Genomic DNA, 21,875 nt, shown 5'->3' with positions numbered 1-21,875 from the left:
TGTTCACTACACCTGTTATTTATTATGCTCGCTCAACTGAGCCCTACCCTATAATATTTTAGTACTTTGTCAAAGTGTCATACGTATAATTAGTCAGAAAATAACAGTTCAAACTTCAAAGCACATGTTGTCATGGGCGTTATTTGAACAATTTACTAACCATTAATCTTTTTTATTCAAACAATTGTGTAGATCCATCGAGATGTATAGATCATAATCTATATTTTGAAGTAATCACTGTTATTATAAACTTATAGTCTGCCAATCCACACTTGGCCAGCGTGGTAGACTATGGCCAAACCACTCTGAGAGAAGACCTGTGTTCTGTAGTGAGCCAGCGATGGGTTAATCATGATGATGATGATACACTTAAATGCTGAGTTATTATTGCTGAAAAAGTGCAAGTTAATTTATTACTTAGTAATTAAAACTTAGAACCTGCTATTTCTTAAAAAAATATTATGTACAAGTAAGTTATGTACAGGTAAGTAAGTTTAGTTAAGCAACTAATTAATATCACTTGATTTAACGGTGAGAGAAAACGTAACAATACTTGCATGCCTGAAAGTATCTATAATAATCTCAAAGTATTTCTAGTAGTAATTCTTCTCTTAAAACCTTGGAATCTTAAAGTCTATCGGTCATTTAAACTATGTGCCATGCACATTGCTATATGCATATGCTATAAATTAGAAGGTATTATATAAAACGTAGGTAAGCTTTGCCTAGAACATAATAAAGATGTAGATTAATATCTATCTAATATAAGTTATTTTTCCTAGCCGTCGCGTGACTTAAGGCACTTTAATGATGTTTAAGTTCAATGTAGCCCATTTCATACAATAATATTTTAGTGCACGTAATCTACTGAATGGATTATCCAGCAATAAATTAAAATGGTGTTTGACCTTTTGGAAATACTTTTTATACTCTCACAATTTTTTTAAATCTATTATATTCAATGAAATTATTGTCAAGTATGGATATCAGACCATTATAAAATTTAATTTTTACATCTAACTGTATTCTGCGACGCACTCGTATGTCAGTTAATATTTATAATAATAATAATATAATACAAGGAATATCAAAAATAATTGGGTGAATAAAATGCAATTTTTTCTTCAATTTCATCAAATTTAATAAAATAATAAAGATTGAAACACATAATATGAAAATCAAAATTAACATTTCCAATAAATCCATTATTATACTTACAAGTTTTCGTTTAATGCCTAATACATATTTTATGCAATAATATTAGATGCGAAATGATCTATTATTTACAACGTTTTCGTTAAATGTATTATCTAAGAAGGCGTCACTAAGATCGTATTTACAAATCACAAAATATTTGAATTCATAAAATTAAAATTGTAAAAATGCGGAGGTACTTAAATAAAACTATAATAAGCACGCTTAAATAGAGATATGTATTTGATATGATGATTTTACTAAACTGATGATATTCTCAACTGAGCATTCGTTTTGGTGTATAATAAGAAAAATTAATTTATTTTGCATTTGCTGATCGCATGGAGGAAAAAAATCTTTTTGCAGAACAAAGTAAATAAAATTAAATATACAATATTTTTCCGTCACTGTCAAACTTTGTTTTAATATTGTAACAGTATTATTTTGAGTGGTGTTAAACTGAACGAAAAAAATAACAATATAGGTAATTGATTTCTGTGTTTTGTTTGCGTGATAATATTACTTTTACAGAACGGCTATAACACTTTAATTAGGAGCAAATGATCCAAAATAGAATTATTTGCAATTACTTCCTTTCACTTAGATTGTCTTTGTTGACATGTATAATATAAAATATCTAAGACCCGATTTTACAACTCAATGGAAACTTTGAGTCTTTGAGAAACCTTAAATACTAAGTAATTATATAGTATACACTAAAGGGCCTCGTTTACAATGTAATGTTAAACATTGATTTGTATTGTATATATCTAAGTACATATAGTATACAAATTACTTTTGAATTCAGTCTGTTCACTAACTGTCACAATTCAGACAAACTGTAGTACATAGTTACAGTCGCGGCCGGCAAGAAAATATATTGTACATCGACATTTAGAATAAGATTTCGGCTCTGTAGAGCTCGTCTTTGTCACTCATACCTGTGTGATGTTTTGTCGGTCTCAACGGCAGAGACAACGCTCTTCGAAATCGCTTTCGGGTTCTTCCGAACAAAACTTTTTGCTGGCTTTAAATCATTTTCGCTTGCAACTTGATATCCAGTAGGTATTATACTGACTTTGACAGCTTCATAGAACATGAGTTTTAATACGCTTCTATTTATTAATTAATTAATTGACTAATCAATGGTTAAACATTATTTGGCGATTAAATAATAATCGAACCTTAATAAAGTAATAATGATTTATTTACCATATAAAAATACTAGTAATACTATGTAATTCGAATTTTAAAACAACACACAAAAGAAGGCCCTAAAGTAACATGACTATAAATTTACCAAAACGATCGCCTTTCAAGCGAAGGTTAGTCCAGAGTAACGATGCCTTTTAAAAGGAGACCAGAGACAATTTATCACGTTTCCGATTCCAACAAAGAACTGAGAACTCGAAGAACAGAAAGTGTTAACAAAATTACACTTAATGTAGACACCGAGCTCGAGCTTCGCACTGAAACAAACAAGGTTCTTATTATTTCAACTAATGTTTGTAATTTTGACGGTGGAATGATGATGGGATGTTTATAAAACTTTATTGTGTCGCCTGTCTCTTTAAATATAAATAAGTTTTGACGCTAACAGAGAGCTTAAATAAATTAATATTCTAGTTCCCAAGGATTTATGTATCAGATATACTTTGAGCTATAAATAAATAAAGTACTTAATCACGGATTTTAAGGACTAATTGCATATTCGTTGTGAATTATTTTTTACTAGATGATGCCCGCGACTCAGTCCGCGTGGATTTACATTTCCAAAAATCCGGCATTTTCCGGCATAAAAATTAGCCTATGTCCTTTCCCGGGATGCAAGCTATCTCTTTACCAAATTTCGTCAAAATCAGTTGTACGGATAGGCCGTGAAAGGCTAGCAGACAGACAGACATACTTTTGCATTTATAATATTAGTACGGATGACACGTACCTATTAGTGTTAAGATAAGATATACTGAATTAGAACAGAAGCCAATCGTCTTTTTACAAAACATAATATAAATTATAATATGTTAGACTCGCAATAAAATGCTTTGACCGTTACAGATATTGAAACTTGTCCACACAGGGTTGTACTTTGTTTGCTGAAGCCAAAGATATTAAAAAACTCCAGATGGTCAAAGCTCATACATTCGTATTTTAAATACATAAAAAAAGTCGAAAAAAAACCGGGCCGAATTGAGAACCACCTTCTTTTTGGAAGTCGGTTAAAAAGTGAAGACATGTATGACATGTATGATGTACAGGCTACATAACTAATGGCGTGGTGTTTACTCACCTTTGGATAAAACACATACGAGCACGCTTCAAAACATGGTGGCCCATTACCAGTCTATGTAAGTCCTTGGTTGAAGCACACACCAACTTACCTAACAACATAGCCTCTTTGCTGTCCGCAAGCTGACCGCTACCGACGACAGCTTCACTGCCTTCTCTCCACGCAGGTGCGACACGAGCGGTGCATCGCACTTGCATCGTGCGACCTGCAGGGACTCTCAAACCAAGAGCTGACGACAGCAAGCCGTGCGCGTGCTGCACTGTTGGGTATTCCACCAGTAGCATTGGGTCTGTGACCTAAGGAACAGAGGTAGATGCTATAGCCGGGCTTCAACTGAGTATGGCGGGCTGATTACGTAAAACGTAGCAGTAGCGACAACAACGCAACAGCAGTAGCAATGTGACAGTTCATAGATTGTCCGATAGAGGGTGAACTAGAGCTTGATTGCTGTCTGCTCTGTATCCGCTGTTACGTGTGACGTTTGACAGCAATGATCGCGAGACTTACGCCTGTCGCAAGTCTGTCGCGAGATTCGTAATCACCCCGCGGGTCTCTTTTCAGAATGAGAAGGGCATTAGGCCGTAAATTATCAGACTAGGCACACCTTTAAGCACATTGTGGAGAGCTCTCAGGCATGCAAGATTTTTCACGTTTTTTCCTTCATCGTTAAAACAAATTATATTAATTAATTGCTTAAAATGCTAATACCATCGAAACGTCGGGATGGAACCCCGAACTCCTGAATAGTAGGCTGGCGTCTTAACCACTGGAATATCCGTACTTATAATATTATTACAATTCCATAGTTTGCATTTCTGTTCATTTAAATTTGCAGTTAACCAAACATGGCGTTACCTGCTAAATTTGAGCTGAACAACTTCAAAACTACCAAAGCTTTAACTTTAGGCAGCCGCCTTGACTAACATCAGCTTTAGGTCAGGTGCAAACCTAGCGGAATTTTCGCATGCGAAATTCCGCACGCGCAAAAATATGACGCATCCGTAATATTTTACATTGTAGAGAAATTCTGTGAGCTGAATTCCATACCTGGACTATCGCTGGATTTTTACCGGGCCTAATATTAGGCGTAAGTGAAAATGGATAGACGCGTGTTAATTTGAGTAACCTCCAGTTAGCCTCGACTCGAGGCTGCTCGTCCTGAAGCTGTTCAAATAGATACGAAGCCAAAGACGCCATAGTTCAAGATTATGTTGGTACTTAAGAATGATTTAAAACTGGAAGCTCAGCTAAAAATATCGCTATAGGTGTATAAATCCTGCGGTATTAAGAGGATCGATTGGCCCGGTTATAACCCTCTGCAACTACAGGCAGAGTTCAGTTAGCAGGAAAGAAATTGATATTCAATTTTTATTTTTAAACCCTGTTGCATAAAAAAAAAAAAATAAAGAGCGGTGTTAGAAGATTGATTGTTTTATCACTCTGTTTTATTGTAGGTACGTGTTCAAACGTTTGCAAGCAGTTTTTTATTCCAAAGTCTGTTTAATCGAAATTGTTCTTAGTGATGTTTGATGAAAATCGGTTCAGCCGTTTGAAGATTATCAGCTCTTGTCTCAGCTGATGTAGGAATCTCCATACACTTTATTTTTTTTTTACTTGCACTTCTATTGTATTATATTGCTTCTTTTTCTCTATCTAATCCACTCAAAATTTGGCACACTACTTGTAAGTGATTCCGACCACACTGAAACTAAAAGGCAACCTTGTTTTAATGCTGTAACCAGGATTTAATCTGCGTACTACCTAACTCTTTGAAAATTTATAGCAGATTTATCGTGGTTGGGCTCATTGATGTTGGTTTTAATGTGGCTTACATTAATGACCAGGCTCAGCTGGTGGAGCACGAAAGTTTCCCCATGAATTCGGCCCTCTTAAACGTAGCTAGTTAATACTTATTTGTCTCAATACGTAGGTGGCAGAATCATAGTAATCAATGTCAATTGATGTGAAAGAACCTATAGCTTCCTATCTTTCTTTATATTATAAAAGTGAATCGCTAAATGTGTTGCTGATCGCAAATCTCAAGAACAGCTAAACCGATTTCGCTAATTCTTTTTTTATAATATTCCTTGAAGTACGAGGATGATTCTTACGGAGAGAAAAATTTTAATTGCCTGAAAAAGAATCGACTGTTAGGCGGTACTAAGTTTGCCGGGGCAGCTAGTTGTTAATAAAGTTAAGAATTTTCATTATATAGTTGTAAACTGAGGAAAGTAATTTTAGCCCTTACATAAAATCCTTAAAACTTTGCACTTTTGTCATCCCCGATGTAAAATATTTTACGCATTTACGTAACAAAAGAATTTATTAAACTTCGAAGTTAATAAGAACCTAAAGGTCGTAAGGGTTCAGGGAACAATAGAACTTGGGTAAGATTATAGCCATTATCAGATTGTTAATCAGAAAAGTATTCAAAACTTTTCAAAAGTTTAAGTCAAGAAAAATTCTAAATTAGCTTCTCTACTTCGAGATATCCAAGTTTTCACTTTATAATTTTAAGGCTACTCGTTGAGAAATTCTATTGAACGCGATTTCATATTGAACGACGAAAGTTAGTAGCGGTTTTCACTACAAAATGTATCTCGTATTAATTATATTTAAATTTATCAAAACTCGCGAATACTTTATTTTTCTTGTATAGCTATTTCACTATCCTAAATTCCTTCCTTCCTTTGTGGGGAATCTTGTTATACCTACCCACGCTTTATTACAAGATTCCGAAAAAAATTCTTTGAATCACTGTGTCAAAAAACATTTCACGTGGTTATACGAGAGTTTAATATACTATATCTTAGGGTTATACATACGATTTGACGAATTTCTCAGTTATAAGTCCCACAAATTGCTATTGCGCTGGCTAACCATGTCTCATTAACATCGAAATGACGTCATTTTCACGTCAGCTGACATAAAAATATACCATCAGCTCGAAACTTCAGTCTAGTGCTGGCGAAACTAAAATGGTGGTCACGCGCATTAGCGATTCGCGGGACTTATACAAGGTTGCATAGAAACGGTCGGCTTTACATTCAACAGCCCACAAGGTAGAGTAATTTTTACATTGCTTATGTATTGTATACATATTGTAACATTTTATTTAAAAACAAAAAGAGCAACTGCTGAGTTTCTTGCCGGCTCTTCTCAGTAGAATTTGTTTTCCTACCTCATGATAAATATTGACATCTCGATATATAAAAATGAATGTGTTGTTGATTGCAAATCTCGCGAACAGCTGAACTGATTTCGAAAAATGTTTTTTTATTCCTTGAAGTACGAGGATGGTTCTTACGGAGTGAAAATTTTAAATTATTGTAAGGATTTAAAAAATTAAAAATTAAAGAATCGACTGTTAGGCGGTACGAAGTTTGCCGGGTCAACTAGTTATATAATATTTATTCCAGGTAGATGAAATTACGGGCATCTATAGCACTACTAGACTTGTTGTCTATTTAGTAACAGAGAGTATAATATTTTGCCATAGTAAGTAGCACAATATAAATACATACAGTAAGACGACGGTCTTGATGTTTGCGGACGGGCCAGTTTTATGATATATAGCTCCTACAAACCTGAATGACTGATCTATAGACATTCAGCAAAATAATTAAGTTTATTTGTGCCGATTTATGGTTGTCAGTATAATTGCTCCCCCGTCTAACTGCTGGGACCACACAAAATCGCTCTGTCTAGACGTCTCCGTCGACCGACTGTAAGTATAACTTATCTTTTTAGGCCGTGGTTTGTATTGTAATAATTTCTTTGTTGTTGGATTTACGTAAGTAGCCTACCTACTGTTGGAAATTTGTTAGAAGCTTACTCAGTTACGACCGTACACTGCCAATCTCAAGCTGGTTATCTCACATTTGCATTTCAGTGTTTGGACCCCTGTCGACCTCACTCAAACGAATATATACCTACTTTTAACGTTCCCAATTTTTCGATACAAAAATATCCTATATAATATCCTACTTCTGCCTTCTATATTTATGAGAGAAAGCGCTCGTAGTAGAGTAGAGTTTCATTGAAATTGATTTGCTAGCAAAGTCAGCATATTTTTTTATTTTGGAAATGTATATTTTTGCACCATGTGTATTTTTTATCGCTACAGCTTTGGACATTTTAATTTTATTATTCTTATTCTTATAGTTCACTCAGAGTCGCTAATCGTTACTTAAGATTGAGTTAAAACGAGACAGATTTATGTGAGAGATATTAGATTAAGCGACTCTGAGTGCGCCAGAAAGACATGAAAACCATCCAACAAGTGGACAATGACAACACAGTCTTAGGTAAAAGATTTCGAATATGGGAACAATAACATTGAAGTGTCACCATAATGTGAGATGTGCCACAATGAACCAAAAAAATAACTTTCTTTAAAAGTGTGAGGTTGTCTTTTTTATTGGAATTGATGAAAGAAATATTTTATTTCATAATACGTACCTTTTCACCATCAATGTCCCAACTTAAGACTGCTGCAGGATAAGACCGGCTTGAGGTGCAATTAAGGAATAGAGAATCCCCTCGTCTATTCTCTTGTTCATTGCCCGTTATTCGAGGGCCTTCGCGTGGTAGATCTAAACAAAACGAGATATGAATAAAAAACTATTATAGGAACCCAAACCGTTCCCTCAGGAATGAGAGGGGTGACGAAACTGTTAAGTCGCCGTCACCTACCCGTCGCGCTATATAACGTAAAACCGTTTTACTTATACGGGTAGACCTATAATAGTTATAAAGTATTTTTGTGCTTTCATCAAGAAAAATAACTACACCGATAGAGACCAAACTTTTACAGTTCGCAAGCTTAAATTCAGATGTTAATATTGTGCTCCAACTTTATAGAATCAGTTCACGTGAACCCAAGTTACAAACGCTAGATAAACAGTAGATTCTTAATAGTTAATCATTTGATGTAATTAAAAAATTAATTGCTTATCGGATGCTTAAATGCTGTAAAGATATAATATAATTCAAATGAATAGTTATTATACTATGAAAAATAATAGAGATCCCTTGAAATTCAGATGGATTAAATTTTTTATTAAAGTGAAGTGAGTAAGTGAGTGAGTAAGTTTTAATGAATACATTAAGACTTAAAGTATGCATATAAAGCAAGAATAAAAAGACCTTCAGATGAAGTTTACAAAATAAAGAAGCAATTAAAATCGCAATTTAATTGTAACTTTGCTATGTTAAAAGTTTAAAAGGTACAAAGAGCCATTATATTGGAAATAACCCAAAGTTATATTTCAAATAATATTATAATAGAATAGTCAAGAATTTAATTAACTTGTATCACAATGAATATTAAGTAGGTATTATTAAGCAAATTGATGAAATAATTAAGTCAAAAGTTCTTGTAATTATTTACTTTATTTTCAGGCTAGCTTATTCTAGCGCCTTCGTCCGCGTGGACTATACAAATTCAAACCCCTATTTTACTCTTTCAGGGGTTGAATTTTTAAAAATCCTTTCTTAAGAGAAGCTATCTGCTTACCAAATTTCAGCCTGATCCGTCCAGTAGTTTGAGGTGATCCTTTCCCCGGGATGCAAGCTACCTCTGTACCAAAGTTCTACAAAACTGGGTATTTTACTACTGAATTTGATAAATATTATTACTTTATTATAAACTAGGGTAAAAATAATGACGTACGCTGAAAAAAATATTAAAATCAAACAAATATATACAAAGTTACAGGCATTTTAATTTTCGAGTGGGAGGGTCTTCTATCCCTTTCTCGCAAAACGAGAATTTGTATGAAACCGCACGAAGCTACTATGGCATTAGTCAAAATGACGTCATAATTCTATATCGCTATCTCTGTCTAATCAGAAATATTTAAATGCTTATAACTTTTTTATTATTTGATCGATTTAATTAGTTTTTTTCAGTTTACGTCATTATTGTTATCCTAGTTTATAATAAAGTTATAAAAAAATTGGAGTCAAATACCCAATTGGTTATACAGAAGGGCCGTAAAAAGTTAGCAGACAGGCAGACAGACACACTTTTGCATTTATAACATTAGTACGGATATGGGTAGAATAAACTTACATATAACTTCCATTCTGCCCTCCCCGGCAGCTGAAGCAAAGCTCGGCGCTTCCGCGGAAACTTCGCACCGATACAAACCTGTTGATTTCAGCGTCACCTGGTGTAGGGCGACTTTTCTATCGTCTGACTTCGATATCTATTGACAAACACAACAGAAAATATTAGTGGAAATTGATAATAATATTTATCGATTACGGCACAACGCACACCTAACCTACACCTACAGACTAGGGTGAAGCTGATGGCCGAAAAAAAGGAGGTTACATTTTTGAACGGTATGTATGTACGTGCGTAATATATCCGCGATTATCTCAAACACCGATTTTGATATATTTTTTTTAATATCGTAATTTAGTCAGTAATCTACATAGGTACTTTTAGGAAGATTTTCATATGTAACTAGCTGCCCCGGCGAACTTCGTACCGCCTAACAGTCGATTCTTTTTCAGGATTTTAAGAACCATCCCCGTACTTCAAGGAATATTATGAAAAAAGAATTAGCGAAATCGGTTCAGCTGTTCTCGAGATTTGCGATCAGCAACACATTAAGCGATTCATTTTTATATATACACCTTATTTTTGATAACAACACAATCTCAGATTTATTTACTTTGGCATAGCAGCAGCATCACCTCTGAGACTCAAAACTGAAGACGTTGAGTTTATTTCGGATAGGCACTAAGGCAATATAATATGGATAATGGGGCCGATTCTCTTGTACACAATCTCTAAACTAAACTAAATTAACAGGTCTAAATTTAGTGCCATCCTTTTCCGCAAGCAACATTATGAAAGGGATAGCAATAGATTTAGACGTGCCATTTTAGTTTAGTTTAGAGATTGTGTACAATGGAAATAGCCACATTGTAATAATATTTCCAATAAACAATACAATCACTAAATTTAATTTTTGAAGGGCCCCCTTCAAGGAATCAGGCTTTCAATTCCGTTCTAACAATGCATGGATTTTCAGTTCATTAATCAGGAAATCGGCCTCACAAAGCATACTCATCGGTAAAATTCTATTGACCTTCTTAATTGGCAAAATATGCTTTAGTAAAATGTTTCAAAGGAACGGCACTTACATCCACTTTGACTCCATCGAGTTTGTAAGCGTGTTTAGGAGGGTCGTATTTCGGCATAAATCGATAGAACTCTTCATTATCTCTGTACCATTTCACTGAGTAGAGAGTGTCGTCTCCTAGTTCGTAATTACACTCCAGTTGGGCGGGCTGACCTCTCACCCGGTACGAGGGGACCGTCACATGAACTATTCTTAGAAGTAGGGACTCTGTAACAAGAAAATTAATCTCTTTAAGGGTTGTTCACTATAATAAGGGTACAATCTTAAATATGATTAAAAGAAGTAACTGACTGACTGTTATATATCAGGGTCAAGAAACTTGAGATTTTGCATGAAGGTCTTCTCTGGAAGACCCCCACTAAGAAATTATATAAAAGGAAAGGTGACTGACTGACTAATCTATCAACGCACAGCTCAAACTATTGGACGGATCGGGCTTAAATTTGGCATGTAGATAGCTATTATGACGTAAGCATCCGCTAAGAAATGGTTTTTGAAAATTCAACCCGTAAGGGAGTGAAATAGGGGTTTGAAATTTTTGTAGTCCACGCGGACGAAGTTGCGAGCATAAGCTAGTGATAGATATAACTATAAGGTCCAATTTCCCACAAAATTATATCCAACGATGTTAATAAAATGTCTATCTTTATGAAATGACGCAATTCTTTCAGTATATTGTAACAAAAGAATGAATAATTACGTTTGCTTGATAAAAAAAATCGCTCAAACTCATCGCCCTCTTGCACCAAACTGCTCAGGAAATTAGTATATGGAATGTCTGCACTCTTTGACAAGTTTATTCCAGGGTTAAAAAAGGACTGACCTACTACGTCTTCTAGATAAGTTTTCTTCAAATTATACATCAGACGCTACGCAGCTACAAGTGCTACGGCGTAGATGACGATGAGCTACGCTGATTTTATTCTACCAGCTGTTGCCCGCGACTTCGTCCGCGTCCCGCGGAAACTGTATTTTCTCGTGAATTGTCCAAAAATTTATTTTATACAAACCTTGTCCTGACAATAATAATTATAAACAAAACAAAAAAAATAACCAATTTGGCGCAGTCGTTCGGAAGTTATGCGCGTACATACATTTCAGCGATTCATTTTTTTATGATAGGTATAGATTTTTGTGTTTAGGGGTGTGTGGGTGCCCAAGTATGCTTGCGTAATTAACACAAAGTTACTCTGACTCGGCGAGCAGATATAGGTCACGTACGTCAATCGTACGTATCCAAACCACACACACTTGGTTCAATCAGAAACGCTTAGTGTAGCTGTAGGAATAGTTCACGCGACCGCAGTACGTTACCAAAATTAACGTAGGAAGAGTGGAACCCTAAAAATATTCAATAAAAACAGTTTTACAAGCGTGGATATAACTTTTGACTTTTGAAATTGCTTTAAGTTTCTCAGATAAGCGGCCAAATTATCGGAAAAACTGGCGTTGGGGACAAATCTACATGAAAGTGCAAAACCGGCAAACTTTTTGTAAGATAAGCCGAACCGAACTTCAAGGGGAATAGTTGGGATGGTGATTGCATAACTTTGTGATAATTAGCACAGCTGACGTAGCCAGTTAGGTAACTTCATCGATTTCCAAACTCGTATTCCGTACAAGTTTGAGTTCATTAACTTGTATGAATACCGCGGTTCGTGTAGTATTTCGAGAGAAGTTATATCTAGTTTGTAGCTTGACTGACCAATTCTTGAAACACGAGAGAAATTACTCGGAGTAAAAGAGATAATGCTTTATAATTTATGTATGTTTTTGCCCGAACGCTCAAAAATTCATCAGTAGTTTTGTTCCTAAGTGCCTATAGTAAATAAAAGAATGTGTAGATACAATATTTTATTCTACTATGCTTCCATACGTAAGAGAAAGTACCCGATAAATAAATAACAAGGATAAGGAAATATTAAGCCTTCGTATCCATGAAAAATGAGTCCAATTCCAAGGTATTTGACATAATGGCTTGTTGGTAAATATTTATATACCCTGATATTTCCCCAAAGATTTGACATTGAAGTTTGAACTAAACAGATTTTTGATAAACTTTGATAAGACCAGCTTTTACCTGGAGTCTAGGTGTGTTAAGTTAATTTTGTGCTTGAAAATTGCATGATACCTACTGACCTACCTATAGTTTAATACTAAATTGATTAATCAATTTACTGGCGCCGATTTTGTTGTCTTTCTCTAAACTAAATTTAGAGTATCTGCATCTTTTTCTTTTTATTATTGCTAAAAAGGACGGAACATGAATATTACATTTAAAGACTAAATTTTCGTGCACGCTACAAATTTAAACAATAGGCTCGCGACTGGCAGCTAAAGTCACGACGTTTAACGGGTCTAAATTAAATTTAAAACTGTCAAACTGTGTCTGCCCTTTTTCATATTATATTAGTAAGAATAGGATGTGAATACTCTAAAATTTAGGTGTGCTCAGAATCACAGTGCCAATGATTACGACTGTATGACTTTAAAATATCATCATGATCAACTCTTTACCAGCCCACTACACTACTGTGCCGGGTCTCCTCTCAGAGTGAGAATGGTTTAGGCCATAGTCTGCCACGCTTGCCCAATGCAGATTGGCCTTTAAAATATGCAAGTGTTAAAATAATTATTTAATACTATTTTAATGGTGTCCAAAGTCGGTTTTTTTCTTTTTATTCTTAGCTTTTTAGTGAATTTCTAACTTCCTGGAATCGGTTAACAAATATGAGAGCTGTAATCTGCTCCACATTAAGCTGCTAACAGCTATCATTAAAACATTGTTAAATAGTTAAATGTTTAAAAGTACACTTATATCATTTTTTTCAAAAGGCCAATAATAATATGTACAAATACTTACAGTAAATTAATTTCGTCATATTACCTCTGAATATTAACAAAACAAACGATAAGAAATACGAGAACATGGCGATAATAATAAAACACAAATAACCATGACAAATGAGGCCAGTTTCTAAGCTTATGACAGGACGATCTGCTGGTAAATATTTCCATTCTACGTTATTTCCCCCGAGGCATGGCTGGGACGGACCCAACAGTCATTTAAAGTGAGTAAACACAGGCAAGAAAGCCGAGCAACTCATAATAAATTTAATCTTTGAGGCGAAAACTTGAAGACATCAAATTAGACGCATAGCTATTATGGTAGTTGGAAATGTCTTATGTAATTAAAACAATGAATGTTGGTAGTTTGAGGTAGAGAGGTTGACACATTAATAGAAGTTATAGACTTTATTTGCGGCTCCACTAGTTGCTGTTTCAGTATTTGCGGATGAAAAATTTAACTACTTTTTGTGTTGGTGGCTGGACATATAAGATTGTCGATAGTGTAATAATGGGCCTATTCTCTTGTACACAATCTCTAAACTAAACCAAATTAACAGTATTCTTTTCTGCAAGCAACATTATGGAAGGGTTAGCAATAGATTTAGACGTGCTATTTTAGTTTAGTTTAGAGATTGTGTACAACGGAATTAGCCACAATTTTAACCTGAAAATCTGAGTGAAGGATAACAGATCTGAAACAAATAGTTACTTAACGAGCTTTGTGAATTGATGTTATGGGTACCAAATATAATAATTAAATGCTTTAATTAATTATTTTACTGAAAGTGTTTTATTTATTATGTACTAGCTGCCCCGGCGGCGGAATATTATAAAAAAAGAATTAGCGAAATCGGTTCAGCTGCTCTCGAGATTTGCGATCAGCAACACATTTAGTGATTCATTTCTATATTATAGTCCTTTATACCCGACTACGGCAAAGCCAAAAGGAAGGATTATTATTTTAGCAGTCTATCTATGTGTTACATTCCACAGTAGTTAGATTTCATTCATTGAAAAGTTTCAGTTAGAAACATATTAATTTTGTAAACGGAACTCGCTTATAAGTGTACGCATTCGCAAAAAAGGCGAGCCATGACGCGAGCTACCTTTCACATAATCGTCTCCGCCTTGTGACGCGATGGCATGTGTAAATGCAGGGTCAGAAGTTTTAAATAACTAATAATAAATAACTTGTAGGTAAAATCAAGCATAATATCCGTATGTCTGCTTTTTTAAAAATCAAAAATCCACTGCTTATTAACGCTACTATTTTGAATGACACTGAGGAATATGTTAAGCGTGGTAGACTACGTTCAAACCCTTCTCATTCAGAGAGGAAGCCCGTGCTCAGAAGTGAGCTGTTGATGGGTTAGTGATGCTGATGAGGAATATACCTAAGGACTAGGAATATACACGTACATACTTTTTACTTGAATCTCCTACTTAACTACCCATTACAATGCACTTAATGTGTTCGTAACTTCGTAGTAAGTATGCATGTTACTAGTTCAAAGGGCTTTTCTTACCAAGTATGTGAGCCTAGACAATTAGACTTTGAGGTGGAACTTACTAAAAGACAGCCATTATAACGAGGCATCTAAGAGTCCCCGCAGACCTCAAACTTTTTATCGGCGGATAGTTTGGTCGGTTTCTCAATCAGTATGAAGATGACGTAATCGTTATAATTTGCGCACTTACATACATCTTCATACTGATTAAGAAACCGACCAAACTATCGGCCGATAAAAAGTTTGTGGTCTTCAGGGACTCTAAGCTCCGATTATAATTGAAACTTTCTGTATGAACTACTTTTAATATTCAAAATGCATGCCTCGATTTCTTATGTAAGCTCCTCGCCTACTCCTTGAGTCACGATACTTCGCCGTTACTACGTTTTTATGATGCCTGCCGACTATTTTTATTCATAGTTCAAGCGAGTAAATCTTTGTTACAGAATGACCTAGATAGACCTATAGGTATATACCTGGCCTGTTGCTTTACCTATATTATACTTTTATAATAAACAAAGATATCATTCGCCTTTGAGTTTGACGCTGAAACATAACAATTTATAATTTGAAACTAAGTAGATCTTGAATACAGACCAATTAAGCACTAATTTGTTCGGCAAACGTACGACTAGTACACGATATGTCGAGATGGCAATTGGGGTGACGACTAGCCCGGTGCGGTGCGGGATTGCGCGGGTGACGTCCCCCTGCCTCATACTCCGATTGTCACGACGACATACTATATAGTTTGTCGAGAGTGAAATTTTTTTGCTATACAAATTACAATAAAAATCTGTTTGAATTCTAAAAAAGGCTTAGTAAAGGTCAGAAGCCAAATATTATGTATCATTTTGTAGTTGTGTCAGCGATGAATGCAAAACTGTAAAAGAAGAACATCGTAGTCAAGCGCAAAATGTGATTCATAAAAAACTTGTAGATCAATATAAAGTTATCAACTTGTATATTTTGGAAGCTCTGAAGTGTCAAAAGCCGTACTCAACTTTATGATTTATTGATAAAATTTCTAGAATGAGTCTCGAAAGTACTATAAACACGCTAAATTTAATTAAAATATCCCTGGCTTCTCATTTGAAAGGTTATCGAATTCGGTAATGTTGTTATAAATGAGGTGTTAAATTTAAGCCAATTACAAGTTGTCAGACTTAACCTATAGTACGAGTACAAGTATAGGTGGGTATATCTTTATCATGAATATAATTCGTATATTATCCTATTAATGTCTTAGCTTCCATATTAAAATATTGAGGTTGATATTAAGGTCTTCTTTGACATCGAATATTTACGGCATTTCACCGCTGTATTATATTTCAAAGCTGATTTTCATTTCGAATATTTCAAACGACATTCAGCGTCTTTGAAATTGATGTCGATATTTCAACCCCGTTATCGTGATCGCAAACCACGGAAGAAAGGTGCAACAAGTCTTTTTTTATTGCGTGATAGGCTTGCGCTTGTCTTTTTTCATTGCGTGACTAGCGACCCGTCCCGGCTTCGCACGGGTAGCTTATTACAATTTCTCAATTTTTTTTTGAAAATGAAATAAGTATAGCCTATGTCACTCACGATTCACGAATAATGTCTAGCGGTGAAAGAATTTACAAAATCGGTATAGTAAGTCCAGATATTACTTCCTACAAACAAACTTACAAACTTTACCACAAACTTAACCTTTTTATATAAACAAGCTTACAAACTTTACCTCTTTATATAGAAAGGCTGACATCATTGCTTAAGTGGGCTCAGTTCGGTGCTTTCTTCATACAAACGTAGGAGGGTAATTACAACATTATTTGATTTTGTATGCTCAAAACTAAGTATTATATCGGTTTGTCTTGCCATTATCTAGGTTTATTGATATATTTAACACTGAAAAAATATTGATTTTAAAGTTACGAGCTTCAAAGGATTCCTATTTTAACACTAAATTTATGTCAACTTTGGGCGTAAATGAATAAGATTAGGGGTATGAAAATTGTAAAAGAATTTAACATTAGACATAGTTTATTTATTCAAGAGATCGCGCGCGTCTCCTCGCAGTGTCTACGAGAGAATCGAGCTATTGGCTTCAAGCTCTCCCTTCGAAACATACCTATAGGCACTCTTTTAGACCACCTTACACTTACTGTCGCGGTTGGTCTTCGGCTTGGCGCTAGGATTCAACAGCCACATCTTTGTCATTGTGGCGAGACAGTGGACGTATATGGTCACCACGGTCTTGCTTGTGCCAAAAGTGCCGGTCGTTTTTCCCGTCATGCTTCCTTGAACGGAGTCATACGTAGGTCTCTTGTCACGGCTAATGTGCCTGCAGTATTGGAACCAAATGGTTTGGCACGTAGCGATGGCAAGAGACCAGACGGTATGACTCTTGTTCCGTGGAAGCAAGGTAGGTCGCTTGTGTGGGATGCCACGTGTGTGGATACACTGGCGCTGTCACACGTACGGGCGACCTCCGTGGCGGCCGGAGCGGCGGCTACTAAGGCAGAAAGGGCCAAGAGGCGCAAATATGAGAATATAGAAAATAGTTTCATATTTGTGCCTTTTGGGGTGGAGACCATGGGTTCGTGGGGCGAGGATGCTAGATCCTTTTTTAAGGACCTTTCATCCCGTCTCGCGGAATCCACGGGGGACCGGAGGGCTGGCAGTTACCTCGGTCAGCATATTAGTCTGGCCATTCAACGAGGTAACGCTGCCAGCGTTCTAGGCACCCTGCCTCGTTGCGGTGGTTTAGATGATATTTTCGATTTGTAATTTTTATGTTCTAGAATAAGTTTGGTATTTTTGTTTTTTGTATTAAAAATTATTGTTATTGTTTATAAAATGTTTGTATTCATTAGTTGAAATATCTTTATTTTACAAACATACATTTAGTGTTTTTTTCTCAAAAATACTTTTCCTAAACCCTTAATTTCAGTGAAAATCATCGTGCCTCTCACCTTTCTCATACAATGTCAAGTGAAAAGCAAACAGGTTAGGTCGATCGTACTGCGTCACCTTAAAAAGCAATGATGTTGTTTAGGTTGGAGCGCGCTTGCCTGGAAGATGCCTATTCACTCTTGCCTGGAAGGTATTTACGTGACAGAAAACACGTACATACCTATGTACCTACCTATGCCGGAAGGGCGTTCCACACATTAAGCGGTTCGTATCAGAAACGTTGAGCAAAAACGTATCGTGCGGGTGAATTGGATGTCGACCACACTTATTATCATGGCAACCCCCTGCCAGACTCCCTTGAAGTTTAAGGGTGTCTGGCATGGGGTTGCCACGACACTAAGGCTGAGATCTATAGAGCTCACTTTGACTTTGCTTACACTTAAGATTGAGTTAAAACGAGACAGATTTATGTGAGAGATATACATCTGTCTCGTTTTAACTCTGTCTTAAGCCTAAGCAAGTGTCTAGCAATGCATGACGTGATTTTTAATACTATTCGGAAAAATATATAAAAAAATCCGGCTAAGTGCGAGTCAGACTCGCGCAACGAGGATTCCGTACTAGAGTCGTATATTTTCGACATTTTGCACGATAATTTAAAAAAAATATGATGCATAAAAATAAATAAAAATCTGTTTTAGAATGCACAGGTGAAGCCCTTTCATATGATATCCCACTTGATATTATAGTTATCTTACTCCGAAAATTGTAAATACTAATTCTTTATTAGTTCATGACCACAATTAAATTTTTTTTGTGTAATGTTACCATAAATTCACGGTTTTCAGATTTTTCCCTGAATGTCTGCTATAAGACCTACCTGCCTGCCAAATTTCATGATTTTAGGTCAACGGGAAATACCCTGTAGGTTTCTTGACAGACCGACAGACAGACAACAAAGTGATCCTCCAAAGTGAAGGGTTCCGTTTTTCCTTTTGAGGTACGGAACCCTAAAAATTATATAAATTTGTTAGTATTTAAAAAAAAAACTAAATATTAAAACAACCGTTTACCGTTTACCATGAGGGGCTCAAAACAAAGTAAAAGTAAACATTCAATTTAATTTAACAAAAGTTTTCTTTCTGGGATCAAAATATTATCTACCTACGTAAACAAATTGCGATTCAAATTCAAATTAGTTACTAAAACAATACCTTTTATAAGTAAACAGAGAACTGCCAGTAAAACAAACATGCTCTTCAAAGTAATCCAAAACGTCTCATCACATATCACTTGTTATCGGTTCCTATTACTTTTGTGTTTCACTAATCACCCATTTAATAAATTATTTAACAGACAAGTCAATACGTAACATGAATTTCGAGGAACAGTGCCAAGCGTGTATTCACATTGACGGTTGTTTCTTTACTGAGCCTGAGCGGTCGTGCTAGGCAGAATTGGCGACCCCCGCACCCTGTCGGGGTCACAAAATAAACCCTGTTACATTTTCATGATCTTACAGGTTGAGTTGATACAGTTTATTGTTTGACCAAATGCTGGGGTCTGTAAAACACTGTAGACAGTTACTTTCCCTTTTAAGAAATACGGCGTCTGTAGAAACAAAACCTAGAAGAGTTTTTAATAATATTTAGCACGCATTTATTTATATATTATAATTCAGGACAAGCTGTATGGGTATCTCGAGTTCTAGTCAACTGATTTTATCAAAGTGGTGCACTATATTGATATTTCCATCTGATAATATTATGCTATCGAAAAGATATCGCTTTGTTACAACAATAATTACTCGGATTGTACAATAAAACAATGTTATAGAGCTCTTAAATAATTGAGGACTCTAAAATTGTTTTGCCAAACCTACCTACTATCCATGAAACCAAATGTGTGATTTGAAAAAAGTTGTAGCTCTTTGTGCGAAGTCTCTAATAAATTAGATTTCGAACTGTCTATTGAGTATTTTACTACATTGCAAGAAAATATATGAAAATATATAAATATATTATAATATATTTCTACATTTTGATACAATAAATAAATATTATTAAACTTACCAATCCCATTTACTTAATAAATTGAAAAGAACTCTTAAAAAAGAAAAATAAAACTCTACTCAGTAAATTAACTTCTCTTACAAATAATTATTATATTACTCTTGCAAAATAAATATCCAAGTATTTTTCTATATAAATTAATATTATTATGACCTATGAGTTCGAGTCTATTGAGAATCGTCTTTATATTGGTAGCATTAAGTTAATTAGGGGATCATAATACCGCGTGACACACATGCTCAATATATACGAGTACACGATATGGAATATATGGAATATAATATTATCATCTTTCATTTTACCAAGTTATTAAGATGAAACATCATCGTGCGTCCTTATTACCCGAGAACCTATGGCATGTTTTGAGGAGGTGCTGGATAAAATATGAAATAAATAGATAATTGTTCATAATTTTTATTCCATTTGGGATAAAATACAAAAAAAAACCGGGCAAGTGCGAGTCAGGATCGTGCTACGAGGGTTCCGTAATACAGTCGTATTTTTTTGACATTTTGCACGATAATTCAAAAACTATGATATATAAAAATAAATAAAAACCTGTTTTAGAATGCACAGGTTGCACCTAACATAATATGATACCCCACTTGATATAAGTAGTTGTCTTACTTCGGAAATTGAAAATACTATTATTATTAGTTCATGACCACAATTTAATTTTTTTGTGTGATCCAACCACAAATTCACGTTTTTCAGATTTTTCTGTCTGTGTTAATGTCTGCTACAAGACCTACCTACCTGCCAAATTTCATGATTCTAGGTCAACGGGAAGTATCCTGTAGGTTTCTTGACAGACCGACAGACAGACAGACAGACAGACAGACAGATAGACAGACAGACAGACAACAAAGTGATCCTATAAGGGTTCCGTTTTTCCTGTTGAGGTACGGAACCCTAAAAAATGAGAAAAAAAAATAGAAAAATTATTTAGTAATCTCCTAAATTATATCCAATTGGCATACTTGCTATCTATAAGTGATAGGACCTTTTGCATAACTGCAGCATGGCAAACTACCTTATATTCATCCGTAATACATAGTTATAACAACTACTTACGTACAATCCATCTCGGCTCGGCTGATGGGGTGGGTACGAGGTTACCATTCCAGCACCGTGAAACTCCAACGTCTATCATTCTTCAAACTAAATGTCCCGTCCATCGGCGCTTCAGCGTCGCAACTCGTTGGGCTATTATGTCGGTCATGCTGGTTCTTCTACGGATTCGCTCATTTCTGATCACGTAGAGAATCGATTCTATGTCATCACTGACAACACGTACACGGTACACCCAATACAATACATAACAACACAGTAATGTGTCTGTAGCTTAAGTAATTTACCAAGCACCATCACAAAACTTCCTACGAGCTCTCTGGCCATCAAAGTAAATGTTGTAGCTTCTTATAATATCCTTTATAACTGAAACGTGTGTTCGTGTGACAATTTCTCTTTTTCCCTTTACTTCGGGAAAGTCGTAACACTTTAACGTTACGATACCATATTCGGGAATTGGGGAGTATCATAAAATCATAAACAGCATTTTATCCCTTACAAATTTCCTCTGTTCACCCTCAATGGCCGATAATGAATATCGTACTTGGTACGTGATCATTTTGTTTATAGCAGAAGTAAGATAGTTTAGATATTTTGTCTTATTAATATTTGAGTGAAAAAAAATTAGCGCTTTAGAACTTAAATTAACCTGCTTATAATGTTCTTTATAATATCACTAAATGATGCCTACGACTTCTTCCGCGTGGATTTAGGTTTTTAAAAATCCCGTGGAAACTCTTCAGTTTTCTGGGTTAAAAAGTAGCCTATGTCCTTCCCCGAGATGTAAGCTAACTCTATACAAAATTTCATTAAAATCTGTTAAACTGTTTTG

At 35.2% G+C, this 21,875-nt stretch overlaps 1 protein-coding gene across 1 annotated transcript; it reads right to left on the bottom strand.

Moving 5' to 3' along the window:
• Positions 1 to 1,126: 1,126 nt before the first annotated feature.
• On the bottom strand, positions 1,127 to 19,314 carry LOC117982406 (uncharacterized). Its single transcript, XM_034968759.2, has 6 exons — positions 19,115 to 19,314; positions 10,646 to 10,851; positions 9,561 to 9,696; positions 7,946 to 8,079; positions 3,576 to 3,780; positions 1,127 to 2,663 (listed from the first exon to the last, which is right to left on the bottom strand). The coding sequence occupies exons 1-6, from the start codon at positions 19,152 to 19,154 to the stop codon at positions 2,569 to 2,571; spliced, it is 816 nt and encodes a 271-aa protein (XP_034824650.1). The 5' UTR covers positions 19,155 to 19,314; the 3' UTR covers positions 1,127 to 2,568.
• Between the last annotated feature and the right edge of the window lie 2,561 nt (positions 19,315 to 21,875).

Source organism: Maniola hyperantus, chromosome 5 (assembly GCF_902806685.2).
Source record: "Maniola hyperantus chromosome 5, iAphHyp1.2, whole genome shotgun sequence".
In the NCBI taxonomy this organism is placed as follows: Eukaryota; Metazoa; Arthropoda; class Insecta; order Lepidoptera; family Nymphalidae; genus Maniola; species Maniola hyperantus.
Note: the sequence above shows the minus strand (reverse complement) of the source record. Positions and strands in the feature narration are given on the sequence as shown.

What these genes read in the sequence shown, in the direction of transcription:
- LOC117982406 (XM_034968759.2), bottom strand. Translation starts at nt 19,154, where the DNA reads ATGTTTGTTTTACTGGCAGTTCTCTGTTTACTTATAAAAG. An exon ending in GGGACATTGATGGTGAAAAG is followed by an intron (nt 3,781 to 7,945) that starts GTACGTATTATG and finishes TCTGTTCCTTAG; the next exon opens with GTCACAGACCCAATGCTACT. An exon ending in CAAAGAGGCTATGTTGTTAG is followed by an intron (nt 2,664 to 3,575) that starts GTAAGTTGGTGT and finishes TGTTTGTTTCAG; the next exon opens with TGCGAAGCTCGAGCTCGGTG.